The sequence below is a fragment of the Myxocyprinus asiaticus genome, chromosome 43 (assembly GCF_019703515.2).
Source record: "Myxocyprinus asiaticus isolate MX2 ecotype Aquarium Trade chromosome 43, UBuf_Myxa_2, whole genome shotgun sequence".
In the NCBI taxonomy this organism is placed as follows: Eukaryota; Metazoa; Chordata; class Actinopteri; order Cypriniformes; family Catostomidae; genus Myxocyprinus; species Myxocyprinus asiaticus.
The window spans coordinates 19488375-19506834 of NC_059386.1; the positions used below are offsets into that span (position 1 = coordinate 19488375).

Sequence of the window (18460 nt, forward strand, 5' to 3'; positions counted from 1 at the left end):
TTAAATTAATAAATAAATCAAGCTGTTTGCGTCAAAGTCTATGCATGCTGCTCTGTCCTGTCTGTATTGTGTATAAGCATTATTACAGTGTATTCAGAGCGGTTCTGTGCTCCACAACTCCATCTCGTGCTCAGAGTAAAAATAAATAAATAAATATAATCTCATGCTCAGGGTAACAGGTGTACTCCATTTGGTTCCGTGTGCTGAGCATGTCATTTTTGAAGTGCTCCAGATTCACTTAAATTTAACTTTTGCATATTTCCAAGTATATTTAACCACTACATGTAATATACAAATTCAAATAATTCACCCCATGGCATTTATGTACAGCGGAGTAGATGTTAAAATGAGAAGCACATTATAGTGAGTATATACTGCTTAATTATATATTTGTTTTCTGTGAGTGAAGAGATAAAACAAGGAAAAGTAATTTACAAAATCTATGTTATGACAATTTTTAAAAGCTAAGCTATATTAAACAAATGTCTCAGTGTAATACTTTAGTACTAAGTAATAATGTACTCAGTGTAATGCATAAAAACCAAAACATCCACTACGTCATCAAAATCCACTACGCAGAGGAATAGATCCACAACGTCATCATGCTACAGTCTGCAGCGAGGCCCCTCTAGATATTCTACGTCTAAAATCACATCATTAAAGACATGAATTATGCACCCTCAATCAATAATTCTTTTTATTTTGAAAAGGTTTTGTTTTTGGATCTGGTATCTACTGGTGTCACTTTTTTTTTATTTTTTTTATATATATATAACTAGATTTAAATTTCAGAAGAAATAACTTGCAAGGCAGCAAAAGAATAGTGTTGAAGTTTTAGGTAAGCTTAGGTTTTAGGTGTTGGTTTTGGGTAATTGAGACACAATCACAGCCTCTGCCGTTTTCATGACACCCAGTCAAAATGCATCTTGTTTTAAGTACACAAAGGATACACACAAGAATTAACACATATTCTGGGTTCACAGAATGTCAGAATAACTGTAATTATGAGTTTCTGACTTATACAACTGTTACTGAATTAATGTAGTATGTAGTATAATGTAGTAATAATGTAATTACAATTCAGTATGCAAGTATTACAGTGAAGTCATCGCTGATGGTTACATTTCAAAACTTGAATGTTTTATCTCTGCAAGCCAATGAGAGCTTTTCAAACTTTCAAAACACACATAAGCCTGAAATTATCTATAAAACAAAGTTTGAATGGAGTCCATACATTAAGTGGTTTGAGCTGAATTAATTGCACACCTTTAATTCTTCAGAACAAACCCCAATCAATGCAAGCACTGTAATACAGCATCCTGATCTTTCATTAGGCTGAGTCAAAAGGGGTCAAGTTGTCTAAAATATTCCGTTGGAGTGTGTCAGTGGATAGTGGGAGGAAATGGGACAGCTGTGCACTAAATCTCTCACTGCTGATTCGATTTGTCCTGGTCCTTGACAGGCCTGTATTTTACCAGATACACAGGGTGTAATCATAGCCTACTATCTTAGTGGATAAAGCCCACACTAGCCTCTGTACACACTGCTTTGCTTTTTCTATCCATCTGTCTTTAAATGATAGAAGGTGCATAAGTGTGGCCCATACACAAGAGACAGATCACCGGATTATTGGAATTACTGGATTTTTTGATGGCTGGATTGATGGAGGTAGATAGAGTTCAGGAGGATTGCAGGCGGATTTGTGATTGTGTATGTTGGAGGCATTAGTAGAGAATTTTAGAATCTGCATATGAGGGAAAAAATCATCCCAGAAGATGAAAAGAATCAGCCTTTGTCACCTTTGAATGCACAAAGAGCATGTGATTTAAAAATTCAGTTTGTCTCATTCACTAATGATTGTGTTCTTACATCTGTGTACAATAAAAGGTTCTCACACAAACATTCCACTGGATTCAAAACAGCTGCACATGCACAAAAATGTATTCTTAATCTTTTTTTTAATGTTGATGAATCCAGATTTTTCTAAATGAGGGACTGTGTTCCCACAGATAATAATTAGCATAATACACACCCAAACCATTTCCATATGAGGGCATTCCACACAACCTTTCCAAGCAGACATTGGCCACTCATTGCAAATGGATCTGTGCCCTCCATAAAGATGAAATATATTCAAAACAAAAACCTTTTATAGACCTAGACTACATGTGATTGGCTGCAATTTTATGCAGAAACCTGAAATAAGGAAATTAAGAATTTTGTGACTCTGAAATAAGACTTAATGAAGGATCACTTAATCTTTCATTATATATATATTCAGGATTTATAACTACACATTCTGATACTAAACTATTATTAAATACTATATATTTATAACTACATATGCAGATTTACAGTTATATATTCAGATTTACAATTACATATTTGGAATTAAAACTATATATTCAAAATTTTTATAATTATTTCCTTTTCGACCCCCATAATATACTGTATATAAATAAATTAAAATGCATTGGTCAAAAAGGCATGTGACCACATCACATTTGAGGTGTAAACTCTAATCCGTCCTGTATGCGTCCCAGCAGCAGTGAAGCACCACCCCACACTTGTCAATCAACTGCTGCGCTAAAACAAGATTTTAAACTTTGCAGTTTACGAGCAGCTTTAAAATGCAATAACCATCCGATTGGATACATACACAATCACGAGAGCTTCAAGGATCTTTGTTAGTGTCTGATATCAACACAGATGACAAGCACGAACACCTGAAGCTCCTTTAATATAGGTAATCCACTAAAATAACAGATAATTCTGCTTAACATTTTGTGTTTGTGCTTAGATTAAATTTCAACCGCATCTGGGAGAAACAGCTCACCGTTGTTTTTGTCTTTTGCGACATTGTTGCGCTTTAATATCATGCAGTAACACACTGACATAGTGACTGATGTATGTCGTCATGGATCAGAGACCCTCCCCTCCGGAGGAGATGCATTTAATCGACCAAGTGTAAACAGCGATGTATCTCACCTGACCACATGTGATCGAATCACCCGAAAGGCATCTTAATACCAGGTGGAAAAGGGGCCTATATATACTTCTTTTCCTGTCAAAATACATTTATTTCCATTTTAGGAAAGAAAATAAAAATTATGTTACAACATAATGCTTTATTAACATTTTCCAAACAAAGCCTTCCACATTATAAAGATAGAAATGCACTAAAATAGCAGCAATTCAGATAACATCAAACATTTCCCAAAGTCTAATTGGGAGTTTGAATAATTTATAGCTAGTCTCCCCGCAGGTTGCATTTGCATTGCAATGGGCTTTTAATATATTACATTTTCATCCTCCACAATATTAATTTACCATTAGACTGTGGCTATAGCTTTGCTACATCAATAGCGAAGCTGTGTTCATGATTCACGTACAGTGTACGTCAGTGTAATGACTGCGGCTGGACACATCTCAAAGGTTCCACACTCCCAACAAGTGTTTATGCTGGTTTATGCTCTATTAACGGTAAATGCGTTAATCGCGATTAAGAAAAATTAATGCGATAAACTTTAATTAATCGCATGCATTAACGTGTTCATTCAGACAGCTCTAATATATATATATATAAATATATTTAAACCCTGTCTTAGGTCAGTTAGGATCACTGCTTTATTTTAAGAATGTGAAATGTCAGAATATTTGGTAGCATTGCCTTTAAATTGTTTAACTTGGGTCAAACATTTTGGGTAGACTTCCACAAGCTTCTCACAATAAGTTGCTGGAATTCTGGTCCACTCCTCCAGACAGAACTGGTGTAACTGAGTCCTCTTGCTCACACAGGCCTCCTTGCTCACACACGCTTTTTCAGTTTTTCAGGTCAGGGCTTTATGATGGCCACTCCAATACCTTGACTTCATTGTCCTTAAGCCATTTTGCCACAACTTTGGAGGTATGCTTGGGGTCATTGTCCATTTGGAAGACCCATTGCGACCCAGCTTCAACTTCCTGGCTGATGTCTTGAGATTTTGCTTCAATATATCCACATAATTTTCCTTCCTCATGATGCCATCTATTTTGTGAAGTGCACCAGTCCCTCTTGCAGCAAAGCACCACCACAACATGATGCTGCCACCCCCATGCTTCATGGTTGGGATGGTGTTCTTCGGCTTGCAAGCCTCACCCTTTTTCCTCCAAACATAACGATGGTCATTATGGCCAAACAATTTTTGTATAATCAGACCAGAGGACATTTCTCTAAAAAGTAAGATCTTTGTCCCCATGTGCATTTGCAAACTGTAGTCTGACTTTTTATGGTGGTTTTGAAACAGTGGCTTCTTCTTTGCTGAGCAGCCTTTCAGGTTATGTTGATATAGGACTCGTTTTACTGTGGATATAGATACTTGTCTACCTGTTTCCTCCAGCATCTTCACAAGGTCCTTTGCTGTTGTTCTGGGATTGATTTGCACTTTTCACACCAAACTATGCTCATCTCTAGGAGTCAGAATGCGTCTCCTTCCTGAGTGGTATGATGGCTGCGTGGTTCCATGGTGTTAATACTTGCATACTATTGTTTGTACAGATGAAGTTCGTACCTTCAGGCATTTGGAGGTCTTCGCTGATTTCTTTTTATTTTCCCATGATGTCAAGCAAAGAGGCACTGAGTTTGAAGGTAGGCCATAAAATACACCCACATGTACACCTCCAATTCAGTACACCTCCTATCAGAAGCTAATTGTCTAATTGCCTAAAGGCTTGACATCATTTTCACAGTTAACTTAGTGTATGTAAACTTCTGACCCACTGGAATTGTGATATAGTCAATTAAAAGTGAAACAATCTGTCTGTAAACAATTGTTGGAAAAATTACTCATGTCATGCACAAAGTAGATAAACGACTTGCCAAAACTATAGTTTGCTAATATGAAATCTGTGGAGTGGTTAAAAAATACGTTTTCTGACTTCAACTGTGTGTGTGTGTGTGTGTGTGTATATATATATATATATATATATATATATATATATATATATATATATAAGATATGTAATGATACACAAATTTCACAATACGATGCATAGCCTCACGATACAATATGATATGAGCACCCACAAATTACTCGCTCAAACTTATACAAGGATTCAACTTAAATGTTTTTTAAATCATAAATCCCACAAACGTGTCGAACATTGGCAACAAAAAGGAGAGCTCTAAGTAATTATACAACATCACTGCATTTATTTTATTTTGTTTGATTGTTGAGAAAAACTAATATTTTTTATTACAAGTTTGTCTACACTCTAGTCATTTATATTTGTATAGCACTTTTCACAATACACATAGTTTCAAAGCAGCTTTATAGAAAATCATGCCTTGTTGTCTGAAAGCCCCCTGTGAACAAGCTGAAGTGACTGTAGCAAGGAAAAAACTCCTTTCAATGTTATTTAGTGGTAAAAAAAAAAAAAACTTGAGAGGAAACTGACCTCTGGTTTTCCGATACATGTAGATAATCCAATATTATTTAGCAGCTTGAGCAAAAACTGATCGACACATGTAATCTTTTTTTGCTTTCTTCACCCTGTTTCACTTTGCATGTAAACTTTACCTGGGTTATTACCGGCTTATAACATGTGCGCAAGTGTTGTTCTCAAAGCTGTTTACATTTAGAAGTCAAAAGCAAATAATTATAAGTCTCACGTAATTGCTGGTGTCTTACGTTGTCGGTTTTTTGAATAAGCTGTTTTTTCATAGTTATGACTTATAACTTATGAGCATCTTGCTGTGCATTTCATAACAGTGTCGGCTGGGAGAAGTGGCTGTTAAACTTACTGCTGCCGTTTCTGCCTCACAAATCCACCGATTTGCGTGGTGATGTTGTTGTAAATAAAACGACATATTTGATGTACTCTAGCACCAGGACATGACAACGTTGTTTGACAAATTCGACAAGCTGTACTGCTACAGTACAATCTACTTGGCATTTGCCATTGATCTTCTCACCTATATACTGTAAGTGTGTTACTCTGTTTTTCTGTGAGCACTCAGCGCCACCTCTCCGGGGAGGAGACTGTTCCGCAGCTCTTAATGTTGTGATGCTTAGATACACTGGCGGCCAAAAGTTTGGAATAATGTTTGGAATAATGTACAGATTTTGCTCTTATGGAAGGAAATTGGTACTTGTATTCACCAAAGTGGCATTCAACTGATCACAATGTATAGTCAGGACATTAGTAATGTGAAAAATTACTAATACAATTTGATTTTTCTTTTCAGAACTTCTTAAACTACTTCAAATAATCCTCCACGTGCAGCAATGACAGCTTTGCAGATCCTTGGCATTCTAGCTGTCGGTTTGTCCAGATACTCAGGTGACATTTCACCCCACACTTCCTGTAGCACTTGTCATAGATGTGGCTGTCTTGTCGGGCACTTCTCACGCACCTTACAGTCTAGCTGATCCCACAAAATCTCAATGGGGTTAAGATCCATAACACTCTTTTCCAATTATCTGTTGTCCAATGTCTGTGTTTCTTTGCCCACTCTAACCTTTTCTTTTTTTTTTCTGTTTCAAAAGTGGCTTTTTCTTTGCAATTCTTCCCATAAGGCCTGCACCCCTGAGTCTTCTCTTAACTGTTGTACATGAAACTGGTGTTGAGCAGGTAGAATTCAATGAAGCTGTCAGCTGAGGACATGTGAGGTGTCTATTTCACAAACTAGAGAATCTGATTTACTTATCCTCTTGTTTAGTTGTACATCTGGCCTTCCACATCTCTTTCTGTCCTTGTTAGAGCCAGTTGTCCTTTGTCTTTGAAGACTGTAGTGTACACCTTTGTATGAAATCTTCAGTTTTTTGGCAATTTCAAGCATTGTATAGCCTTCATTCCTCAAAACAATGATTGACTGATGAGTTTCTAGAGAAAGCTGTTTCTTTTTTGTCATTTTTTATCTAATATTGACCTTAAGACATGCCAGTCTATTGCATACTGTGGCAACTCAAAAACAAACACAAAGACAATGTTAAGCTTCATTTAATGAACCAAATAGCTTTCAGCAGTGTTTTGTATAATGGCAAGTGATTTTCTAGTCCCAAATTAGCAATTTAGCATGATTACTCAAGTATAAGGTGTTGGAGTGATGGCTACTGGAAATAGGGCCTGTCTAGATTTGATCAAAAATGACTTTTTTCAAATAGTGAAAGTGCTGCTTTAAACATCAGTAATGTCCTGACTATACTTTGATCAGTTGAATGCCACTTTGGTGAATTAAAGTAAATCTGTACATTATTCCAAACTTTTGGCCACCAGTGTGTGTGTGTGTGTGTGTGTGTGTGTGTGTGTGTATATATATATATATATATATATCAAATCAAATCAAATCAAATTACTTTATTGTCACACAGCCATATACACAAGTGCAACAGTAGGTGAAATTCTTGGGTGCAGTTCCAATCAACATAGCAGTCGTGACAGTGATGAGACATATACCAATTTACAATAACATCAAATTAACACAACACAATTTAAACATCTGTTATACACATAATTATACTCAACAATATACAAATAATAACATACACTGTACAGTATACAATACGCTGTTTTTGTTTTGTTTTTTTTGTTTTTTTTACTATATAGATACACATTATTAAATAAAAATTAAAAATTAAAATATATATTAAAAAATATATATATATATATATATATATATATGTATATATATATATATATATATATATATATATAGAATGTACAGTAGGTTGTATTGTACTGTATTGACATTCAGGCTGTCGGTTGATAGTCAGTTGTTAAGAGAGACATAATATAATAATAATATAATTTATGACAGTCCGGTGTGAGATATAAGAGTAAGGGTAATAAAGTGTGGTGCTGATGTATATTGATCATGAGAGATCAAGAGTTCAGAAGTCTGATTGCTTGGGGGAAGAAGCTATCATGGAGTCGGCTGGTGCGGGTCCTATATATATATATATATATATATATATATATATATATATATATATATATATATATATATATACGTATGTGAGTTCATGTGATTTGAGCTGGTTCGAAATTTGAGCTCAATTTAAGAAACAAAATGTAAGTGCGAACTTATTGATGAATCATGTTTTCAGAGAGAAAAAGTTCACACAAAATGTTAACACTAACTAAAACTTATCTGTCTGTGACTTTGCATCAGTTTTATTAGTTATTATCTTATCATGACACAGACACAAAAGATTTTTCTGGAAAAATCCAATAGATGTACTCCAGCTCCTTCTGTAAGAGTGAGGCTCTTGTAAAATTAATAATTTGCTCCAATCCATTGTGAGTGTTTTGATCATGGCTTCCCATTCCTGCTGTATATTTCAATTGATTTATGTGATCAAAGTATTGCAACACATCAATCCTGCATGTAAGATGTGTTACCTTAAAGAAGGTCATTGTGGATCCATCTCTCACGGCTCCATATTCAATTCTAGTCTGCTTGGCCAAATCGTCGGCAGAATCGATTGGGGAGTCCATTCTTTCCACTGTGAGGAAAGCAGCTAGGTTGGCCGTGTAGGAAGATATGATGATTAAAGTGAAGAACCACCAAATCCCTCCCACAATTCTGGTGGACAGGGCTTTGGGCATCAGCTCAGATCCTGAAATATCAAATAAAAATGTTAAGCAAAACATATAAAGTGGCCCCCAAAAATATTTGGCCACACTAATGAAAAATACATTAATTTCATAGCATTCGATTTATAGTTTCATTTATAGTTTGAAGTGACTGAGAGTTGCTCAGGACACCAAAGATATCAACAGAAATGACAGCACCTCCCTACAGAGCAGCATAAAGCTCGCTGTGACAGCCTAAATGGGTATATTTTCATCAAGGGTTCATATTACTTCTCTCATCATGCTCGCTCTATATGCCCTACAGTTGATAAACCCAATGTGTGTTTTCTAACAGGGCATGTTCACTGTGGCAGGAATGCTCAGGGCTTTGATAGATTGCAGCAATATGAAGCCATCATGGGAACTGTACTTTATCTTTGCTAAAAGCGAAGGCAGGGAATCCTCTAGCCTCGAATGAACTCTACTGGACTTGCAGAGTCTCATGTAAACTATCAAGAAATATCTGGATCATATTTCACCCCAAAATCGAATTAAAATTTAATTATATTTTGCATTGTTTTTTAAAATAACTAGAAATGTGTTTGCCATGAAAATAGTGTCACAAAGCAAAACTTCTTATCTTAATGTTCCTAAAATATGATTGCCTATTTTTCTTTTGATTTTGGGGTGAAATATGACCCAGACATTTTTTTTGTCAAATTCACCCCTTCAACATTCAGACCCATACTGATCTCACAGGAAATCGGAAACAGGAGGTCATATTTTTTTTTTTTTGTCTGCTAAAATCAGATTCTGCTTTCCGAATTTTTGAACTACCCCCAGTGGCCAAAGCTGGAACTACAGTTGAACGCATTCACACTTTTCACAACAGGGTAAATCATGAGCAAACATTATCTGAAACATTTGAGTAGTAATTATGGAATTATGGAAGTAATATGGAACTAGAACAATGACTAAAGTATTTGAATCTGAATTTTAATTTGAGCTAATTTTAAACACATTGATGGATGAAATGGAAAATATGATTGGTTAGCAAATATCCAATCACATCTGAAATAAATGTTCTGATTGGTGGATCAGCTTAGTTGGACTGTCTGTCTTGCCAGTGCCATCAGTTGTGCTCCTGCAGCTCCGTGCACGCTTAGAGAGAATCTCTGTACACTTTTTTAAATAAAATAAAAAACACCATTCACCCAACGGTGCTGCGGCATCGCGTTAGTAGATTGAAAGTTACGGGTCAAAAGCCTACTCCTTGTTCTGCCAACATACGTATCATCACTTATTTTAGGTGGGCATATGTAAAATCCTAAGAAATATAGGTGAGCATACAGTGCATGCCTGTGTATGCCCTAGACTACACTACTAGCAGCCGCCAAAGCAGTATTTTTGGTTGGCGAAGCAAATTCAATAAAATTAATCTCATGTTCGGCAATTTGTAAGACCTAAATATGCTTCTTACCTGAAACGTGTGTGGAAGCCTGGTTTCATGTGAGCATCGTGCAAAAAAAAACAGGAGAGAGACGCGAGCGAGTGGGGATTTAAGGAGAGAGATGAGATATTCCAAGTGTAGTCCAATGGAATAATCAATGGGATACTGTTCATTGTTTGTGAGACAAGATTGCAAGGCAGCAGTGTCGTGTTTTTCACATTGCAATGACAAAATAAACAGAAAAAAGGCAAGAACCCAGCACATTAAATAAGGGATGACTGTAGTGCAACCTCATCAAATAATTAATTACTTATGCATTTACAATTACAGTGCACCTTCTTTGAATGAGGTCAGAATCCGTCCCTGACAACCTCCGAATGTGGTTTCAGTGATCTGATCATGATCCATTCACAATGCGATTTGGATGCATTTACACCCGTCATTTAATGTGGTCGAGTGCTATCCGATAGCGAGCCAATCACTGAAAATGCATGTTATTGCAAGGTGTAAATGGGGCCAATATGTGAGCGCTCCACACAAACTGCATCTCAGATGTAGATGCTTGATAATTCGGTTTGCATATAACATGAACTGAGATTGGAACTGAAGCAAGCAATTCATCAGATTATGAATGAACAGCATATTAAACTAGTGTGAACTAGACCACAAATGGACACTCTATGGTCACTGTCTTCCAAAATAAAAGCCCCCAGCGTTTTTAAAGTTAAGAAATTACAGCTGAAATACAGTGCTAATGTATAATACAATAATTTTTTACTTTTTTTTCTTTTTTTTTCTCCCCAATTTGGAATACCCAATTCCCAGTGCATTCTAAGTCCTCGTGGTGGCGTAGTGACTCGCCTCAATCTGGGTGGCGGAGGATGAATCTCAGTTGCCTCCTCGTCTGAGACGTCAATCCGCACATCTTATCACATGGCTTGTTGAATGTGTTACCACGGAGACGTAGTGCGTGTGGAGGCTTCATGCTATTCTCAGCAGCGTCCATGCACAACTCACCACGCGCCCCACCGAGAGCCACACATTGAAGCGACCACGAGGAGGTTATCCCATGTGACTCTACCCTCCCTAGCAACCGGTCCAATTTGGTTGCTTAGGAGACCTGGCTGGAGTCACTCAGCACGCCCTGGATTTGAACTCGCGACTCCAGGGGTGGCAGTCAGCGTCTTACTTGCTGAGCTACCCAGGCCCGTATAATACAATTCTAATATTTATTATAGTGTATTATATATATGTATATCTACGTATATATACAGTATACTAGAATATTAGAATTGTATTAATATATTAATATATTTATTATAATAAACATAAATATAAATAAAATATATAAATTATATTTATTATAAATATTTATTTAGTTGTTGTATTTTATTATTTTTAAGCTATTATTATAATTTTTTTATATTAAATTATAATAATAATTAACTTGACTGGATTCCAAAAAAACAAAAACCTGTGATTGAAAAGTGGACTGATATACTATTTAAGTTAAAATAATAGAGCTCTGAATTTCAGTCCAGATACAAGTCAAAATAAATGTGCTGAATAAAGATACAAGTTGAATAAAGAGAACTGGCTTCTTTTCCGCTGAAGATTTTCACTGGAATTACTGTTAATTTTTCTGCTGCTTATCCAGTAGACTATTTAAAAATAGTAAAAAAAAAAAAAAAAAAGTCTTAAAAAGCTACAATTTTTTAATGTAATCGTTTTCACATAGTGAAGTATGGGTACTCTAAACTGATTAAGACAAAAACAACACTTATCGGATTGGTCTCGGCCGATACTGAGAGTTCAGGTATTGGAATCGGGTCGGGAGAGAAAAAATGGTATCGATCCCTAATAAAGACCGTGTAATATCCTGCAGATTTCTTTAAGAGTCAAAAGGAGATTGAGGCTAATGTAAAAGACAGTGTATGGTATCTTCTAAAGGGCCCTATTAGCACTAGCTGTCAGGGTTCTGTCCTTAGTTCCCCCCGAACCCTGACATGAAGTGCTCTATGTCTGTTTTATGTCTTGTGTCTGGATTCAGCCACTTTGGTTGGTTTGATTTATTTACTCTGTGGTTGAGTCCAGGCACTTGTGTTTTGTCTCGTGTTATGTGAATGCACTTGGTTTTGTATTTTCTCATTTCCTTGTGCATTGGTGTCTGTCTTGTCTTCAGTGATAACTCTGACCTCTCGTTTGCCTTGTTATCTGTCTGATTATTAGTTGATTGTTTTCACCTGCCCTCCTCGTTATTTCCTTGTTACCCTCCTGATTTCTCTCCCTTTATAATCTCCTTTTGTGCTCTGTCTGATGCCAGTTTGTTGTGGGATGTTGCTTGTTTTTATGTCCCGTTAGGTCTCTTTTGGTCGTGTTCCTGTCCAGTCGGCTTTCTGTTGGTTCCCTGTTCCAGCCCAGCCCGTCATTGTGTTGTTGCCCTGGACTGTGTTTGTTTTTTCCCTTCGGGGTAGTTTTTGTTTGTTTTATTTTTGATCAATAAAAGCCCTAATCGCTACTGTACATTTGAGTCCTGCCATTTCCTGAACCAAACCTAACACTAGCATAACTGAAAGGTCAAGATCATGATTAAGTGAGTTTGACAAAAGCTACTTTATACCATTTTAATTGATGTCACTCTTTATTGCCTCATAGGGAGCAACACTCTTTGACAGACGCCACGAGGTGCGTTTGTTCCTTTGGATGTCAGTGTGGCTAATCTTAGATAATTAGCCCATCTAGACACTAGCTGTGACCCATGTTTTGCCCTTTAAAAGCAAGGGCAGGAAGTAAGTGTCAATCATAATCCAGATTTTATCGCAAAGTAAGTAGAGATAACAGAAATACTCTAGACAGTGTATGAAACCCATAACAGGCTTTGTATTGTTGAATAATCATCTAAAATATTGCTCTGTAAACTTAAAGGGATAGTTCACCCCAATATGAAAATTCTGTCATTTACTCACCCTTATGTTGTCCTAAACCTGCACATGAGGGTGAGTAAATGATGACAGGATTATCATTTGTGTTTAAACTATCCCTTTAAGGACAAAAAAACATAAAAAATCTAGTCTCAGTTTTTGTTATTGTGTTCTCACAGCTTTTCTACTGTCTGCTAAATCATATCCCACTGAATGCTTTAATTGATGAAGGTTATTTCAGTAACCTCATGTAGGTGGTTTGACTGTGGTAGCAATGCAAACACAAAATGAATACAGTTACATACAGTACATCAGTCTAATTAAGATAAGTGTGGGTGGGTTTCAAAAAGACTGATCCCATTAAAGGGGTCATATTATATATATATATATATATATATATATATATATATATATATATATATATATATATATATATATAATATATATATTTTTTTTTTTTCTTATTTGACATTATATACCTCTGGGTGTAAATAAGGTGGCTCTGACAAACTGCTTTTGTTTTGTTCCCAATCATGTCAACTGTATCTGAGAAACATTTTGCGTTTATACGACAAAGCAATCAAAATTTATAGCATTACAAAAATAATTGATCCTAGTGTCCAAAAACGTCTCCAAGAGTCCAAAAGCCTCTCTAAAAAAATAAAACATAATATTTGTACATAAGAACAAATTACACATGCAAACACAACAATGACTAAAGGTTTGCATAGCATGCAGACATGATTTTAGTAATGACATTTCACTGAGTGAGTGCCTCAATGAGTTTTGACTCCAAGTCCGCATTGAGTCATTTACATGGTGGCCATATATAACATTGTGCTTCATGTGAATTGTATAATGAGCTATACATCCGATTACCTTCTGTCTGGGCTCGTTTGAAAGATAAATAATAATGCCTCTAAATAATGGTACGTAAATTTTATGTTCCGTTTATTTTTCATGAAATTATAAGCGAAAACACGGCATATAAGCAACACAAACATAACTGTCAAAGACGTACTTGGCTATTACTCGCTATATATACTCTTTGAGAGCTTACCAACAACATATCACACATGGCTATTTGATGAGTCTGATGTTTTTATTAATTGCAATAATATGTACAGTGCAATTTTATTTTATAAATTATAAAAACGGAACACTTCTGATTTGTCAGCAAATTTCAAACAACTTGTTCAGTTTTGGTCATTATGCCTACATGCATTGGAAAGTAGAGCTTCTAAGCTTTTAAACAATACCTATTTTGTGTTGGTCAAGACTGTTGTTATTAATATTTTGACAGTTATTCTGTTTTTCCTCGCTGGCCCACTGGCAGGCCCCCATCAAAGATTAAAGGGTTAAAGCCTAAAAAAACACCCAAAAGCATAATAAAAGTAACTGATAAATGCCTTAAATTTCAGGTTCTTTCTCACCGAATCGTATGACTCCAGAAGACTTGGAATAATACGTATTAGTCACATGGACTACTTTTATGATATTTTTGTGTCTTTTTAAGCTTTAAAGTGAGTTGCTATCAACTGCTTTTGTATTGAAGAAATGGACCGGAACGTTCATTAAAGCATCTTCTTTTGTGTTTCGCATAAGAGAGAATGTCTTAAGGATCTGTAATGACATTAAGCTGAGTATTCACCTGTTTGACGTCATAAAGTTGCGGAAGTTCTGAAAGAGCTGTTCTTGCAGTTTAGCTTCAATATATGGTCTTTTAAGACTGGGGAGACAGTTTTCAGTTCTGGACCTTACAGTATGCTTATGTAGTACTTTGAGCCATTTTATTTAAAAAGATCAAGGAACATACATTTTTTATGATATCAGCACTTTAAGCACAATGAAATTCCCTGAAATCAGATAAATCCTTACTTGTGACAAAAAATGCCTCCAACTCTAGCACTTTTTAAACTGAGCTTAAATTTTCTGGTAGCATTCCTGCTTCATGGCTGAGTGGTCTCTCTGAAGTAAATAAGATTGATCTAATATTTCAGAGGAAAACTCTTGCTAATGTGTGCATAATGATTTGTCCAGTTCTCCAGTGCTCATTAAAGCCGCTCTTGCTGTTTCACACTTTTCTGCACACTTGACAGGTCATCCATTTAGTTTCATGCCTTTTGTAGCAGAACCTACAGACCTCACTTCACCAAATCAGACCCAGTACAGCAGAGGAACTGCAACTAAAACTTTGAAAGCTAGAAAAAAAAAAAAAATCTATATTATATCAACTGGTTGTGGCTTTCAACTGCCAGTGGAGTGTTTTCATCCCTATTACATGAGAAAAAATAAAAGTCTATTTATAAGATTGAAATGGTCTACATCTTAATTCAAAATAAATGTGAAGCACAGTATTTAATCAAAATTATTTAGGAGTATGAACTTATGTAACATACATTTTAAACAAATCAGTTTGGTAAACTACATTTACTTTGGCATTAATTAAACTAATTTATATAACAGTAAAATTACAAGTTTAAAAAATTAAAACATTTTTATGTTAAACATTTAAATAAATCTAATTAAATCTAGTATTTTTATAAACTTAAATATGTATTTGCATAAACAAAATTTCAAAACAACTGGCATTGGCACACAAATGATGAAACAGCTTTTCCTAGCACACTAAAGATGTGGTGTGTGTAATATACCTTGACGCATGAGAGCCGCGACTCCAAACCATAAACTATTCAACAGTGTGAAGTTGTTCTCAACCACGTCAGAGGAGGGGTTGCAGGAGTGAGGGTTGTACCATTCATATGGTGTAAACCTGAGGGAGTCAAAGAAAACAGGTTTTACACATAAGAAACACAGATATATACCAGAAGATTGGGTATTAATGTGCACGTTTGGTGTTTTAAAAACTGCTTTTGCAGGACAGCTAAAAAATCTTTTCCTCTTGCTACTGCCGATCAATAACTGCTCTGTCTGCTGATTAAAAACTAATTTGATGGGAAAGTTTTCCATTTTTTTAAGTTGGACAGAATTCCAAAGAACATTTGATTTCTCTGTAAAAAATATATAATATGTAATAGCTAAATTAGTAAGTGATAATCAAATAAAAAATGGATTTCAGTTTAAATCACTTTATTATGTGAGAAGAAAGAGACTGTGGGTGATACGAAAGATATCAAACTAGCAATCACAGTTATGTAAGAATTATTTGCTGGAGCAATGGTTAATTATACATTTTAGTTGTCATTATACATAAATATATTACCACAAAAAGCCACGATTAACCAATCGTGTAGTAACTGGTTTTATTCAAATCAAAAATATTTAATATGTCTGAATCAACCTGACTACTTTAGGTTAAATCAATGAAATAACACCCCTCATGTCTTTAAAAACCTGTATCACTTTTTCTATCTTCAGTGGTAGACAAAAGAAGATGTTAGGCAAAATGTTCGTGACTGACAGCCTCAGTCACCATTCACTTTTAACAGAAATATTCCAATGAAAGTGAATGGTGACTGAGGTTAACATTCTGTGTAACTTCTCCTTTTGAGTGTCACAGATGAATGAAAGCCATATGGGTTTGGAACAACATGAGGGTGAGTAAATGATGACAGAATAAAATTTTTTGGCCTTGTTAGGAGATGATCAATGTTATTCGCTTCACCTGTGAGTTGTCATAATGTTTTGGCTCTTCAGTTAATCTAAAACCCAATTAGCACATACTATATTCTTTGTTTATTACACTGCTCTCTGGAATACTCGATTCTGATTGGTCAGTCTCAGCATTTTGTGGTCAAATGTTGTTGTATAAAGACCCCTAAACTAGATATTTCACCACTGTCCCCGATGACCAAATTGCTCTTATCACTCTGTCGTCTCTTTTGTTCTCACATAAAATCAAATCACTGCAAATCAAATCAATATTTCATGTCCATTTCTGTTAGGTGGACATTATCGTAAAATAACCCCCTTCAGGTTCATAAAAGATCCTCTCCTTCACGTCAAGGTCCTGATCACCTTGTCTAGGGTTTATTTCACGATAATGACTGTACATTAAGCTGAAGTCATCATCCATACCTGGCTATTACAAAGAGCACACAGCTCACTCCAAGACAGGCAAGCAGCACGTACATCCAGATGTCCGGAGTGAGGGGATTGAGAAAGGAGAAAACCCCTGGGTTGGTGCCATTTGGTTTGCGGTAGAGTATGCTGATGCCCAGGGTCATGAAGGGTTTGGAGAAGTCAATAACTTTCTCCCGAACATAAGTGATGGTCAATGGAGCCACAGCCAGGTCAGCTATCTGGTAAAGAGGACAAGAAAAGGTAGCTAACTGGTTTAAAGAAAACAGTAACTTGTTTTGCTGTAGCAAATTCCTGGACTGCTGGAAAAAAAGGCAGATAAATTAAGCTAATCTTGGAATGCCTGGGGGGATGAGACCCACGACAGGGCTTTGATGAAAAATTTGCAGTCATACATGACCATGCTATAACACTGCCTCCACTGTTTCACAGGTGATGTGGTATGCTTCGATCATGAGCCACTCTTTCCGTTCTCCATACTCTTCTCTTCCCATGATTCTGGTACATGTTCATCTATCCAAAGAAAAGTGTTCCAGAACTTCCAGGCAGGCTTTTTTTCTGGCAGTCTAATCTGGCCTTCCTATTTTTGAGTTTACCAGTGGTTTGCACCTTGTTGTAAACCCTCTGTTTTTACTTTCATGAAGTCTTCTCTTGATTGTAGACTTTGACAATGATACGCCTACCTCCTGCAGAGTGTTCTTGAATTGTCATGATGTTGTGAAATGGTTTTTCTTCACCAAGGAAAGAATTTTATGATCCTCCACCACAGTTGCCTTCCGTGGTCGTCCAGGCCTTTAGGTGTTAATGAGCTCACCAGTGTGCAGGGTTGGGGAGTAACAGAATACATGTAACGGGATTACATATTTAAAATACAAAATATTAGTAACTGTATTCTACTACAGTTACAATTTAAATCATTGGTAATTAGAATACAGTTACATTCAAAAAGTATTTTGATTACTAAAGAGATTACTTTGCATTTTATTGTCATTTGTTTCATTTAATATTTAGTCCTTTCAGATGGAAAATATTTATACATATAAATGATGCGATCCAAAGAGCATTTGAACAGCGGTGAAACACTTTCTTATAATGTGTTACATTCATACAAGCAGACAGAGAAGTACGTTTGAAGTAAGTTTGGAGCAGAAGAAATAGAAATAAACCTTGTGTCAGCTTTACGCTAAGCTAAAATGCTATTTCTAGCCATTTTACATGCACATGTTACCAGGCACGATCATATTTTTTTATCAAGAAAATTCATGTTGGATCATAATTTTTTTTTTTCTAGAAAGACCTTTGATATATTGCAAAAATTGTATTCTTGATAATAATTTTTGTATTGTTTTCCTGTAAAATTAGCTAAAACCCCTTAAAACAAGATCAGTTATATTTATCTTGTTTTAGAAACAACACTGCATAAGATATTTAGGTTTTTCAGAGAATGTATTTTGTCTTACTGTACTGGCAGAGTTTTTATAGTCAAAACAAG

General features: G+C 35.7%; 2 protein-coding genes across 7 annotated transcripts in view; one reads left to right on the forward strand and one right to left on the reverse strand.

Moving 5' to 3' along the window:
* The window catches only part of LOC127433851 (transcription regulator protein BACH2-like), a 53468-nt gene that overhangs the window by 25372 nt on the left and 9636 nt on the right, over positions 1-18460 (forward strand). The window contains exon 7 of one of the 3 annotated variants that reach the window (XM_051686133.1): positions 6227-6878. The exons of the other annotated variants lie outside the window; for them this stretch is intronic. Within the exon in view, the coding sequence (XP_051542093.1) occupies positions 6227-6236 (10 nt within the window). The 3' untranslated portion in view covers positions 6237-6878. Of the gene's footprint in view, positions 1-6226; positions 6879-18460 lie in introns of those variants that run through there. 3 annotated transcript variants of the gene reach the window in all.
* The window catches only part of LOC127433848 (glutamate receptor ionotropic, kainate 1-like), a 114796-nt gene that overhangs the window by 6403 nt on the left and 89933 nt on the right, over positions 1-18460 (reverse strand). For all 4 annotated transcript variants that reach the window (XM_051686115.1, XM_051686117.1, XM_051686114.1 and 1 more), the window contains 3 exons: positions 16966-17189; positions 15582-15700; positions 8383-8600 (listed from right to left, as the gene is read on the reverse strand). In XM_051686115.1, the coding sequence (XP_051542075.1) occupies positions 8383-8600; positions 15582-15700; positions 16966-17189 (561 nt within the window). The remainder of the gene's footprint in view (positions 1-8382; positions 8601-15581; positions 15701-16965; positions 17190-18460) is intronic.